The sequence below is a fragment of the Anopheles coustani genome, chromosome 3, assembly GCF_943734705.1.
Source record: "Anopheles coustani chromosome 3, idAnoCousDA_361_x.2, whole genome shotgun sequence".
NCBI classification, from domain to species: Eukaryota; Metazoa; Arthropoda; class Insecta; order Diptera; family Culicidae; genus Anopheles; species Anopheles coustani.
The window spans coordinates 1,142,167-1,155,356 of NC_071288.1; the positions used below are offsets into that span (position 1 = coordinate 1,142,167).

Consider the following 13,190-nt stretch of genomic DNA (forward strand, 5'->3'; position numbering starts at 1 on the left):
TAAATCGCCCAAAGCTATTTTGTTAATCACATCCAAAAATAGCTACTTGGAAAATGCATTTCAAACGAGCTGAAATCAAACGGAAATACCAAATTGATATTCCTTGGAATTTTGTCTCCGAGCAAGTAATCGTGTGGTTAAAATTACAACCATAATTAATGAGTCCTATTGATTTTTGGGGCAACGTTTGCATGATAGCTTATTAAAGAAACAGTAGAACCGTTTTCATCGGCCCAGCCCTGGTGGGAGTTTGTCAAAAAGCTTTTCCTAGTAGCAACAGAGAGCTGCCTCAGTAATACCGTCCATTATCGGACACAAAACTCATCCCTTTTCAGACTGCCGTGCAGCAATTTTCCGCTGGGAAACGGAGCCCTCCGATGCGACCATACCCCCTGGCAGCTGTTCCCTCTCCTGTTACTTCGTCCACTCTCCATCGGGCGCTCGAAATCGGCCAAAAAGGGCCACTTTTTGTCCAACTTAATGTGGAAGCTACCCATGCATATCCCCGGGCGAGAGTTGGTTCGAACATAATTTGATTAGGTGTCCCATTTGCACCTTAATTTTGTTTCTCGTGTCCCTCCTCTGCCGGTTCGGAGAATCGTAAACCTGGACGATGGAAAATGTCTGTGTTCGTCATTCCGACCGGTACGGTTTAAAGCGAATTCGCAACATTGACACCATGCCATCGAGGAGACAACTTCCGGTTGGTTACTTCGGTTGGTTACTTCGTGTACAGGGACGCTGGCAACAAGCTGGTAGTTCATAGGACTTTGAAATTGGGGAAAGTTTCATGCTTTCCTCCTCCATTTTCCAATGACTCTACCGAACAGGAGTGTGCTGTAATGAGAGAAACTCCAATTGAAAGGATTAGATCAATTTTCTTTCTCTCCTCCGTTTAACCATAATTACAATCAATTATTGAAGAACTCTTAACTTCTCCCTGCTGTTTATAGCCCAAGTCGGTTGCACTTTGACTCGTACGTGCGACTCCTTTTTTTTTTTGGGAGAAAAAGAAATGGAACACGGTTACACAACACTACGAGAACTGCACGAAGGACAGGAAAACTGCAATTTGATTCTCATTACCCACCATCGTGACTCTGTTGCCGTTTCGTGCTTCCGGTTGTTGCAGTAAAAGTAAAAGTATATTGCGTTCGTGAAGTAATGTAACTTTTTAACGGCCCTTTTATTTTCTACCCGTTTTAATTGCCAACCAACCGCATGAGTAGCGGAATGAACGATTGTTTAACGACACTTTTAAGATAGTTCAAACTTAAATTCTATTTAATTAATTATTTGGTAAAATCCATCCACTCCTTCCTCCCCCCTCCCCCCATAAATAAACCGGTGAGGTCCTCAAGTCACCGCATCGTCGTCATTTTTTCCACGTTTGCGTCTGAAAGTTATGCGCCTGGCACTTCAATTCATTTTGAATATTTGAACCGTTTGAATTTCCGTTAGAAACTGTAATGGTTTCAAGTTATCGGTTAAACTGGGCAAGGTGGATAGCATAAACCAATGAGTTTGAAACGGCGTCCTCTTGCGCTAGGTCTACCGAAAAAGGGAGTTTGTTATTTGTGAAATAAGGAGGGCCCGTGGGCCCCCCTCATACCTCATGGGTTGATTGTGTAGTCGAATTTTTATAAACTCATGGAAGTAGTGCATGAGGGAGTTCATGTTGTACATCCTGTCCAGTATAACCTTAATCTTTAATTTAACGAGACATTCAATTCAAACGCTTCACACAATGGCAACTGTTTCACCCATTGCATACCTTTTAGGTACATTCGCTCACAAATGGTGTAGCTACGACAGTGATTTCGGCTGGGGGAGCTTCATTTGGGATTTTACCGATTTTAATGTTTCGATGCACAACAAAGATTCAAGCACTAGACACACTCACTACCCCGAATATTTTAGTATCGTCTAGATCCATCGTTCGGTTCGTATGTGCTTGGATTTACGATAAGAAATTTGCACCACTAAAGATAAACTGTGGTGCCCGACGCGATATTGCGCATTGATTAACGCACACAACATACCACAGCGTGGAGTGATTAGTTGCGGTTTTGGGAATTGCCAGATAAGACGACCTGCGAAAGCAAAGCAAAACAACCTGCTACTAACACATGCTGACAATGGATGACTTTTGTGCAATTCCAAGAACCACGGCTGTCCATGGACAGTGGGCTGCACCCTACGCTGTGGTATGTTGTGTGCAGAAATAAATACGCAACATCGCGACGAGCAACGCAGTTCATCTCTACTGCTGGTTGAGACAAGTTGCTATCGCCTGAGAACTTTGGTACGTTTCGAAAACCGTAAATTGATAATCATCAATCCAAGCAAATACGAACCGCGCGATGGGTCTAAACAAAGAAGAATTAATCAGGATAGTGAGTGTATTTAGTGTTTGAATATTGGTTGTGAATTGAAATACTAAAATCTTTGTTTCTGTAAAATGTTTGAATGGTTTCTTTCTTGCAGGTTAATGAGCACCGACAAAAGATCCTAAGAGAGGCCGAGGATCAAAAGAAAAAACCGCTATCGTATCAAGAGGAAAAAGAGCTATTGGATCGAGAGAAAGGAAAGCTACAGAATCTTATCGACAAACCGAAAGATTTTGTGCAGAATGAATGTCTTGTGGCGACGCTGAACAAGGTGTTGCATGAAACGGAAAATGTCGTGCAAGATGTGAATAATTTTCGGATAGCTATGCAGTTGAAAAAAGGTGAAGCAGTTGATGAGGCTAAGTTGGACGAGTTTTTCGAGGTGATGAAGGAAAAAGGTTTGTTTGATGGCAAAGATAGAAAGCTTGACTTTGCTAAAATCGCAACAACGTACACTAACGACATTAAGGCTGATGGCGATTACAAAGATTTTAAAGACATTGTTATGAAATCACTTTCATGAAAAAAACCAAAATTGTTCACTGGTAGATAGCTCTGTGACTCAGCTGAAAAAATTGACAATCGAACTCACAGAAGATGACACGATGATTATTTTGTTGCAGTTTGTAAAATAAAAATCGTATTTAGAAATTGCTACGGCTTTACTTTTCTACAAAAAAAAAAGATCATAAACCGAACATGCGTGCACCGATTCATACCACAATAATGACTCATTGACCAAATGGACCCCGAACTCCATTACATGTAGTTGTTTAAAACTTTATTTCTCTGCAATGTTCGCACAGGCATAAATACCCGAAGCTGAAGCGCAATCACGGCATAAACCGGTGAGGAGCGAATAGAGGAATGATGGAATCGAACTCCGAATTTGGTAAAATCTTAAATAAGGCCCCTAAGTCGCCGCATCGTAGCCGATTTTTTCACATTTGCCTGAAAGTTATGCAATAGGTGGCACATCATCTTCTTCTTCTTGGCGTAACGACCTCTTGGTCATGCCTGCCCGTTAAGGGCTTACGGGACTTGTTTCTCTGTTGTACGTGGATAGTCAGTCCTCTCGTACAGGGGAGGGTCCGGTCTCGGTTGGGATTCGAACCCACGCCGTCGAGGTGGTGAGTCCCGGCGCTACCGCTCGGCTGTCGCGGACCCCCTAGGTGGTGGCACATCAATTCATTTTGAATATTTGAACCGTTTCCGTTAGAAGCTGGTTTGAATTAATCGGTTAAACTAGGCAAGGTGGATAGCATAAACCAAAACGCACCCGCATCGAGCGCAACGAGGTGACTTCGCTAAGTCTACCGTAAAAGGGAGTTTGTTAAAAATTTGTGAAATTAGGGGGGCCCGTAGTGTAGCCACGACAGTGATTTCGGCTGGGGGAGCTTCATTTGGGATTTTACCGATTTTAATGTTTCTATGCACAACAAATATTCAAACACTGGACACACTCACTACCTCGATTATTTTAGTATCGACTAGATCAGGGGTCGGCATACATTTCCCTAAAGGACCAGATAATTAAAAAGAAACTGAAACCGCGGGCCGCATACCTTAAACGATGACTGAATTTTTTCAAAGTAGTCACCTTTTCAATGGAGTTTCATCTTTCTAAATAATAAAGTTATATAAAAAGTGGTAAAAGATAAAATATTTGAAATTTTTGCATAAGACTTTTTAAAACATTTTCATACTTGTTTTTGCTAAATTTTGATTTTGGATCCCAACATATAACAGGAACACGTCGTTGAAATCTTGCCAAGTTTGCCAAGAAAACGAACTTGACAAATCCGATAAAAATTGAGATGGGTTTTTTGAATGAACCACTAAAATTTTCTCACGGGCCGGATAAAATCAGTTGGCGGGCCGGATTTGGCCCGCAGGCCGGACTTTGCCGACCCCTGGTCTAGATCCATCGTTCGGTTCGTATGTGCGGATTTGGCCCGCAGGCCGGATTTGGCCCGCGGGCCGGACTTTGCCGACCCCTGGTCTAGATCCATCGTTCGGTTCGTATGTGCTTGTATTTATGATAAGAAATTTAGCATAGCATATCGGCGATAGCAACTTGTCTCAGCCACCACTAGAGATAAACTGCGGTGCCCGACGCGATGTTGCGCATTGACTAACGCTTCTGGGAATTGCCAGATAAAACGACCTACGAAAGCAAAGCAAAACAACCTGCTACTAACACATGCTGATAACGGATGACTTTTGTGCAATTCCAAGAACCGCGGCTGTCCATGGACAGTGGGGTGCACCTTACGCAGTGGTATGTTGTGTGCAGAAATAAATACGCAACATCGCGTTGAGCAACGCAGTTCATCTCTACTGCTAGCTGAGACAAGTTGCTATCGCCTCAGAACATTGGCACGTTTCGAAAACCGTAAATTGCTAATCATCAATCCAAGCACATACGAACCGTACGATGGGTCTAGACAAAGCAGAAATAACCAAAATAGTGAGTGTGTCTAGTGTTTGAATCTTTGTTATGAATCGAAATACTAAAATCTTTGTTTCTGTAAAATGTTTGAATGGTTTCTGTCATGCAGGTTAATGAGCACCTACAAAAGATAGAGGACGATCGAAAGAGAAGAACGCTACAGCATGATGTCAAAGTCCCAATAAAATTAGTGCAGAATAAATATCTTGTGGCGATGGTGAATGATGCGTATGATGAAAGTGAAAATTTCGTGCAAGATGTGAATAATTTTCGGATAGCTATCCAGATGGGAAAAGGTGAAGAATTTGCTAAAATTGCAAAAGCCATTGCTGATAATGGCGATTACAAACAATTTAGCGACATTGTTATGAAAGAGGTAGATGCGTTTAAAAGCTCAAATCACAAAAAAAATGACTGTGTCTTGGGGTAGATACGAGGTAGTTGCTTTTAAATAAGGCATCTCATGCTCCTTCTAATGCAGCAATTTAATAATATGTGAGTAAATTATGAAATCACTTTCATGAATAAAACCAAAATTGTTCACTGGCAGATAGCTCTGTGACTCAGCTGAAAAATTTGACAATCGAATTGACAGAAGATGACACAATGATTGTTTTGTTGCATTTTGTAAAATAAAATCGAATTTAAAAATTACAACGGCTTTACTTTTCTACAAAAAAAATGATCATAAACCGAACATGCGTGCACCGATTCATACCACAACAATGACTCATTGACCACATGGACCCCGAAGTCCATTACATGTAGTTGTGTAAAGCTTTTTCACGGCATAAACCGGTGAGGAGCGAAAAGAGGAATGATGGAATGGAACTCCAATGCCGCACTCTATAAATTGAACCGAATTTTTAAAAACCCCAACCCTTACTCCCTTCCTTTTTGGTGGCGCTTGTTAAAAGTAATTGGAAAGTGATAATTTATCGTCGCCCGTGCTTTCACTGGATTATTCACCGCTGCTGGTAGCGTGACAAAAATTGACCCACTGAAAACCACCATTAAACCAGCGTTCAGCTGGACACGGTGGACAGTGTGGGACAGTGGGCACGCGATAACGTTATATACAAAAGGATACCGAGGACTTCCAATGACGTATTTCGTTTTAATTAACATTGTCGCATCAGCTACACGCGGTCCGTTTGCATTCACATCGGCGTGCCTTTTTCGATGCTTCATTTGAATCGTTTCGCTTCCCGACGAACTTTAGGAATGCTCATTTCAAATCCCATTCCATCTTTTGCGGTCGATTTATGTCACGTTCAATAAACCATGATCCAATCCAAAAAAATCATTTGTATTCACGTGAATACAGAAGAAAGACAAAACTGCTCATTCAAAGAACTCATAATCTAGATGACTCATTTCCGTTTCGCTTTAAAACGTTCCTGGAAGACTTGAATAATTTTTAACATGTGGTGGGCTCTCTTAGCATCGTACCTCCCGCAGCCGGATCCAAAAATAATCCCATCCGAATCATCATCCCACAAACACTTCTTTGTGGAATTTCTTTGATATTCATTAGATGATGGAATTGTATGAACATATAAGTCAACATTCTGTTTGTGCTGAGTATTATCTTTTTACTCTGACTATATGGGCATGGCAAACACTAACTAGGTACATTTTTGATACGCACCGTACTATATTCTATTTGAAGAACCTCTAAAACAACAACAGTGATGACAAAATAAACAATGGCATGATATAAAACAATCTGTAGGATGGCACTTTCCTATTTTTTCTCCCCCAGGGCAGTGGAAGCGTGTGGCGACAGTGATGCGTCGAAAATAAAAATATTTAAAGCTCCTTTTCGTACTTTTCCAGATCGTACAGCACTTCGAGCACACAGCCCATGCTCCATGCTTGAGTTCGGCACGAATCCTTGCAGAACGCGCCATTCTCGTTCGTCAGTTCGGCCAGACCGCGCCAATGGCAGCGTTGCAGCTCGTTGAGGTGGGTTTGCAAGATTTTCCACGTCTCCGCCACCGTCTCCTTGAGGACGCCGTTTGCTTTGGCGAATATCAGGCGCGCCCGAAGGTAAAACCCGATCGGCCACACCCATTCCGGTCCGTTGTGGTAGTTGGCACCGTGGGCGACCGTTTTGTCGTCGCTGTCGATGGAATTATCATAATTTCCACGGTAGCCCCAATCCTCGAAGTCGAGCGTTTTCATGCCCACCGGCCCGAGCAGGTACTTTTTGGCGTTCTCGAGCGCACGCCAGGCGTGCTTGGGATCGGCCAGCTCCGGGGCGGCCAGCAGTGCGATCGGAAAATTGCACCGCAGCTGAAAGTCGGTCCAGGGGATTTCCGACCCAACCGTGTCCTTGTACATGCCGCGCTTGTTTGCGTACGAGCTGTCGGTCGATTCGTCCACGTAAAACTCCCGCTCAAAGTTGGCCGCAATCCGGTTGGCCCACTCCTTGTACGTCCACACCGTTTTGGTGCCGTTGTAGGACGTACGTTCGACCGAAGTCACCGGAATCACCTTCTGCTCCGCCATCTGCTGCATGAAGCGCAAACCTGCCATCTGCAATCCGACCAGCTCGACGGCGGATCCATCACGAGGCGTCGACGGTACACCCCGATTGCCGGCCTTATCCGACGAGCCCATCTTATCCATCCAGGTGCCACAGTTGGCATTGTTTCCGCCAAACACGAACCCAGTGTCGGGATTCACTCCGATGCGATTGTTGAATCCCTTATCCTTCATGTGCGCATCGATGCGCGTGCCAGCGTTTCGTTCGCGATAGGACAACCCCTGGAAGTGCACCGTCAACGCTTCTTGAATCGTTTCGTACAGCATTTGGTCCTAAAATGAAAAAAAGAATTCACTCCCTGTGGTCTTTTAAAGGCATCCAGTTTTACTTACACATTCACCCGGTGCTTTCGCTTCCGAGTCGTCCGTTGGGTAGAGACGCGAAACCTTATCCTTCAGGATGGCCTTACCGTTGGGTACCTCATCGACGTACTGCTTGATGGTGTACAGCCACCACCAAACGGCATCGCGACAGTTGAACCGAGCATTCTGCCCCCCATCGAGTAGATTCGGAATCAACCCGTGGCGTAGGCATCCACCGAATCCAAGGATCATGTAGCGCGTCTCATCGTACCGACCGGTCAGCAGCGTCAGTCCCCGGATCGCAATGAAGGTGTCACGTCCCCAGCAGCGCATGTACCCGGTCGCAAAGTGGGGCAATCCGGCAGCCATCGTGGCGCAATGGTCCTGCGGCTTCGGCTCAGCCACGTTCGGGCTCAAGCGGGGCAAATTGGCCGACGGGCAAACGCTTACACACTGCACCGAGCCGAGGGCGAGACGACGCGCAAAGTTGGAACCATGGCTGACAAAGTCCGACATGAGATTGCACGCGGCCGCGATCGCCAAACGATGCACGTTCGTGATGATCACGTCGAAGTAGCTCGGAATCATGTAGCGTGGGATCTCTTTCAACGATTTCAGGTTGTTCTCCAACCACTTGGCCATCGGGATCAGAGTTTCATACTTCAACAAACGCTGGGAGCAGTAATCTAAAATTATTAAAAAAGAAATTGGGTTAATGTTTATTTAACAGAAGACCCCAAAGGGTAACGATCGCACGAAGCTTACCAATCAACCAGTTTCCAGTACGAAGATTATTCGCCAGCGGATGGCCGAGATCGTTGTTCGGTCCGATATCCGACAGAATGGACATAACACCCTGCAATCCACAGTACACCAGATCTCCGTAGCCTTCGATGTTGTACGGGCCACCTCCATTGTCCCGTTCCTCCTCGGCACAGCAGTACAGCAGTTTATTAAAGTCCACCAGGTTCAACTTGGAAAGAATGTGCTGCAATTCCGCGTACCGCGAGCCCCGATCCTGGTGGAACTCCTTAACCAACGATTGTAGGTTATCAAAATGTCCCCGCACGCTATCCTTCAGTGCCACACGAACCGCAACCACGGAGCCGGGTTTAAGGTTGGAAAAGTGCAACTGTGTTACGTTTCCCTTCACGACCGCTTCCTTGCCAAAGATGTCCGATTCTTCGAGCTTGAGATTACGCTTCAGGTCCACCACGTACTCGCTGACGCCATTGATGTAGTCGGCGTTTTTCACGAAATCCGTCGGTCGATCGAACGTTTGGCCGGTTTTCTTGTAGATTTGCACCTCAAGCACAATCTCCTTGAATTCACCCTCGAACTCCAGCGGACGTACGCCCGTCGGGCCGGCCCAGGGGTTCGGGTATCCGAAGGCGGAGTGCGCCACAAGAATGACCGTCTCGTGGTTCGTCAGCGAATGGCGCGTGACGGCCACAATGTCCGGGTGCATCTGATCGACAAACACCTGATCGAAACCACGCGTTGCGAGGCCACCGTGCAGCACGTTCAGCGCTTCCTTCACCGCAATCAAACCCGTGTTGCTGTCCACCTGATTTCCCCATTCCTGATACTGGCGTTCCTCGTCGACCACATGAATCTAGCAAACGAGAACGAACGAGTTTATGCAATGGTCCATTGGAATGGGAAATGCCACGCCGTACTTACGTGATGGGGAACGAACTCATCGTAGCCACGATTGCTGCCCGTTGCGCAACATGCCATCGACACGAGGGCCGCCGATGGGATCAGATCGAAGATCGAACGCTTCTCCACCGGCGACGGATTGTCGTGCGTAAGGTCCATGAACAGGGCGTGCGCAATTCCAGGCGCCAGAATGCGCTTCGGGCAGGGGAAGAATGCACCGACGGGGGCTCCACCGTACCGATACACCAACCGGCCCTGCTCGTGCGAATCCCATGCCGAAAGCGCCTCTGCAGGAAGGTGGAAAGAAGAAATGTTTTATTAAACAAGGAAACGAGTTAGTTCGACGCTTGCAATCATTATCGGGCGGCTTGTTTAAACAATCCAAAGCGATAAGCTCCGACACTCGAACTCTCGAAGCTCGGTTAATCGATCCCCATTCACTCGACTCCGTTACCAATGTTTACCTCGAATGAGCGACGTTATGCCGAGCCGATTCACGAAGATGTTGTCCGTGTGATCGGAGTTGGTAAACAGTTCGGCCGCAACGTACAGCTCCGGGTTGACCTTGCGCGCCGAATCCAACAGATACTCGGCCACATGCAGCGGCGTCGAGTGGCAGTTGTCCAGCCGAACACCGTCGAAGATGCGTGCCGTCGTGTCCACGTACTCTTGCATGTGCTTCCACAGGTATGGACTATCTTCCGGTTTGTCACCGTACCGTAGCTTCACACTGTCACCCCATGCGATGAGCTCGCGGCGTAGATAAACGTTTCCGGTGCCCGGTTGGGCACGGGCAAAGTCCTTCAGCGGATCACCGTTAATCACCCAACCGTTGTGCGCCATAAACAGTTTACCCGGGCCACCGTACATCATCGTTTCGATTTCCTTCAGCGTCTTGCCTTGCGTTCCGTAGTGCGTGAAGTACTTCATGAACAGCGGGTACTTGAGCGAGATTCCCTTTACCCGTGGACCATCCGGCTGCACACGCTCGTACCGTGCTCCGGCCAGGCAGTTTTCGATGGCATAATCGACGTGCGCCTGAATCTCGCGACGTACCTCTTCGTTTAGGAACTGCAACCGGGCGCGGAACGCCTCGGAACACTTGCGCTTTCGGCTGTCCTCATCGAAACAGTCCTGCCGGAAGACGTTGTAGATGCTCATGGCACGATCGAAGTCAATCTCGGCCCCCAGTCGTCGGTATTCCGGATCCATGCGAAGCTTAATGTCCCCCTCGGGAACGTCCTGGGGGCGGGTTGGGCTACGCTTGCCACACTCCTCGCTGAACCGCTGAACGTACTTGTCCACATTGCACTGGTACAACTCAAACAGCTTAATTTGCGGAAGATAGCTCGATTGTATCTGCCAGCGGATCGCCTGCAGGTGATCTTCCGCCTCGACCACCTCCGGAACGCCAACGTGCGCCAACATACCGTCCTTCACGTCGTCGCCGACTCGCGCCAGCAACGCATCGAGCAAAAACGCCGGACGCAGATGGGGACAGGTGAAGCAGTTGTAGCTGCACTCGGGATACTCCCGGATCCAGATGGACTCGTTGGCCGTGTGGTTCAACACAATGTCACAAATCGAAGCCACATTCCACTCCTCGCGCATTTTGCGCATAATAGCCTCCACATCGTCGTACGTCACCGTTTTACCAGCCTTGCTGTGGAAATCGGGATTCACATTCAACTGGTTCCGCAGCGAGTAGGCCGATCTCGAACCACCCAGCTCCTGGACGGGCGTAAAGTGTATCATATTGTAGCCGGACTCTTTGCCCACCCGCAACTTTGCCTCCCACGTGTCGATCGGTCCGAGAAGCTTCGAAATCACCGTCTGACAGCGGATTGCATCGAGCGGAAGGTGCGTCGCCGCATCGCCCTTTCCGACCGTCAGCTGCGGCTCGATTTGGACGTAAATCCCTGCCTGCGGGCCTGCCTCGGGACACTCTTCGTAGAGGGCGTAGAAATGATAAGCTCCCGATTTGGTCAAGTGCACATTGCAGTAGTAATCGATGTCCTTGATGGGGAAATATACCGACCCATCGGCCGGTGCTTCGACCGGTGATCCGGTGGACGAACACCACTCGAGCCGTCTATAAGATTTTCGATCGAAATCTTTTCCTACAATGAAAATAGAGAGTTATAAGTGACCCATGGCCTAATGCGATAGAAAGATCCTTTTACCATCTTCCGGATAGTTGCAGAACAAGGCCACACGTCGTCCCAACAGCGATGCACCGGGATGTACATGGACAAGCGAGTTTTTCTTCAAACGATAGAGAGCTCCGTCACCCTGGTTGCCGTCGTGTATGGCCAGCTTTATCGAAATAACTCCATCACCCATGGTGGCACACAATTCGGTAACTTCTTCGATGGCACTCTGAAAAATAAAAGGACAACCTGTTAATCAAGTGAACACCAAAGGCAGGGCTCAATCGATTCACCAACGGAGTGAAGGCACTGGACAGCCGTCTCGGTACGGACATACTACGTTGCGATCGAAACGATCTGGCACGACTGACCCGCTGGGTCTCAATGTGCCTTCCAATTCCAACTCAACACGAGCGGACATGGGAGATCATTAACAGTATAAAAAAACACATCTTTCCGGACATTGCAAAACCGATTAACCGATTATCACACGAGGGCGCCGTCGGAAATGTTTACAAAATATGCCGGGAAAAAAGCTACACTATTATCAGCGCAATCGCATTCGGTCACTCCGGCCTGAATCGCACAGCTGATCAGCACACGAGAGGTGCAGTTGGGCTGTTTCCTCTACATTCCTTCTAACCTCGACCTCGAAAGTGCAATGAGATTGATTACAAACAGATTCCTTCTGCATTCGCGGAGCTTGTACCTTTTCTTCTTGCGTTTCGGCTAAATATAATTCACGTGCACAACCACCTGAGCGCAGCCAAAACAATCACTTTCCTTTTTGTTCGATTTGGGAACCTGCCCACCGGGTGGTGGATGGTTTTTGTGGGGAATTATGTACGAAATTGGTAACATAAAAGATAAGAAAATGTATCTTAAGCACCCAAGGTAGGTCACCCAAGACGTACATTGAGTAATTTAGCAAGAAAGGATGGTTATACGCAGCGAAGGTGTTTGAACAATTGACCAGATTAAAAATGCACTCCCGCTTGGAGCACACGATTTTACTCACCAAAACGATATTCTTCTAAGGTCTATACCAACAGCACTCCACTCAATGTACTGCAATCCAGTGGGAAACGCAAAATGTCGCTCGAAAGGGGGTGCACTTCACAGGATTTCACGAAAATTAACCGACCAGCTCGAGGAGTGATTGAATTTTCAAACCTATGAAGGTGACCTCTAATTTGAACAACTGAAAACAACTATCCGTGTCAAGGAGTGCATAACACTGAACCAGGTTGGAAGTTATCCGCTTGATGTTATTTACATCCGTACTGTCAAAGTGAAACAAGCGCAGGTTGGCATAAACAAGCTTCAAAAACCTCGGTCACAAATTGAAATTCACCTTTTACCACTGTTTAGCGCGATGGCCAAGGCTTTTAGTGGCATCGTCCAAAATATCAATACGATCGCCGGAGCTATAAAGATAACGCGATCGTCGTTCAGCTATTCCGTCCAGAACATTAAGAAGATGGCAGACCCTTCTAAGATAATGGGAGAACGCTTTGCGCGTTGGCCGCACCTATTAGACCCAGTAATTTTTTCGTCAGTTTTTCAAAGTCAGAATTGAATCAAATCGAGTCCCAAAACAATCAAATATAATTCGAATCCTAATCGGATCAAATCTTTGGAATCCGTCAAATGGGATTTGAATCTTTGGAATCCGTCTAGGGA

The 13,190-nt window shown here is 46.9% G+C and overlaps 1 protein-coding gene across 2 annotated transcripts; it reads right to left on the reverse strand.

Annotated features, from left to right (window-relative positions):
- Window positions 1-6,425: 6,425 nt before the first annotated feature.
- LOC131272055 (glycogen debranching enzyme) lies at window positions 6,426-12,652 on the reverse strand. 2 transcript variants are annotated; one of them, XM_058273672.1, is made up of 7 exons: window positions 12,526-12,652; window positions 11,541-11,736; window positions 9,822-11,477; window positions 9,379-9,644; window positions 8,461-9,310; window positions 7,726-8,381; window positions 6,426-7,665 (listed from the first exon to the last, which is right to left on the reverse strand). In XM_058273672.1, the coding sequence occupies exons 2-7, from the start codon at window positions 11,698-11,700 to the stop codon at window positions 6,655-6,657; spliced, it is 4,599 nt and encodes a 1,532-aa protein (XP_058129655.1). In that variant the 5' UTR covers window positions 11,701-11,736; window positions 12,526-12,652; the 3' UTR covers window positions 6,426-6,654. The 2 variants fall into 2 exon arrangements, with proteins under 2 accessions (XP_058129655.1, XP_058129654.1); XM_058273671.1 differs by lacking the exon at window positions 12,526-12,652 and adding an exon at window positions 11,801-11,842.
- Between the last annotated feature and the right edge of the window lie 538 nt (window positions 12,653-13,190).

Bases quoted from the DNA above. Each gene is read 5' to 3' on its own strand.
- LOC131272055 (XM_058273671.1), bottom strand. From the start codon at position 11,842: ATGTCCGTACCGAGACGGCTGTCCAGTGCCTTCACTCCGTTG. The intron at 9,311-9,378 runs GTAAGTACGGCG...CTCGTTTGCTAG, and splicing joins ATGAGTTCGTTCCCCATCAC to ATTCATGTGGTCGACGAGGA. The intron at 7,666-7,725 runs GTAAGTAAAACT...TTTTCATTTTAG, and splicing joins CGAAAGCACCGGGTGAATGT to GACCAAATGCTGTACGAAAC.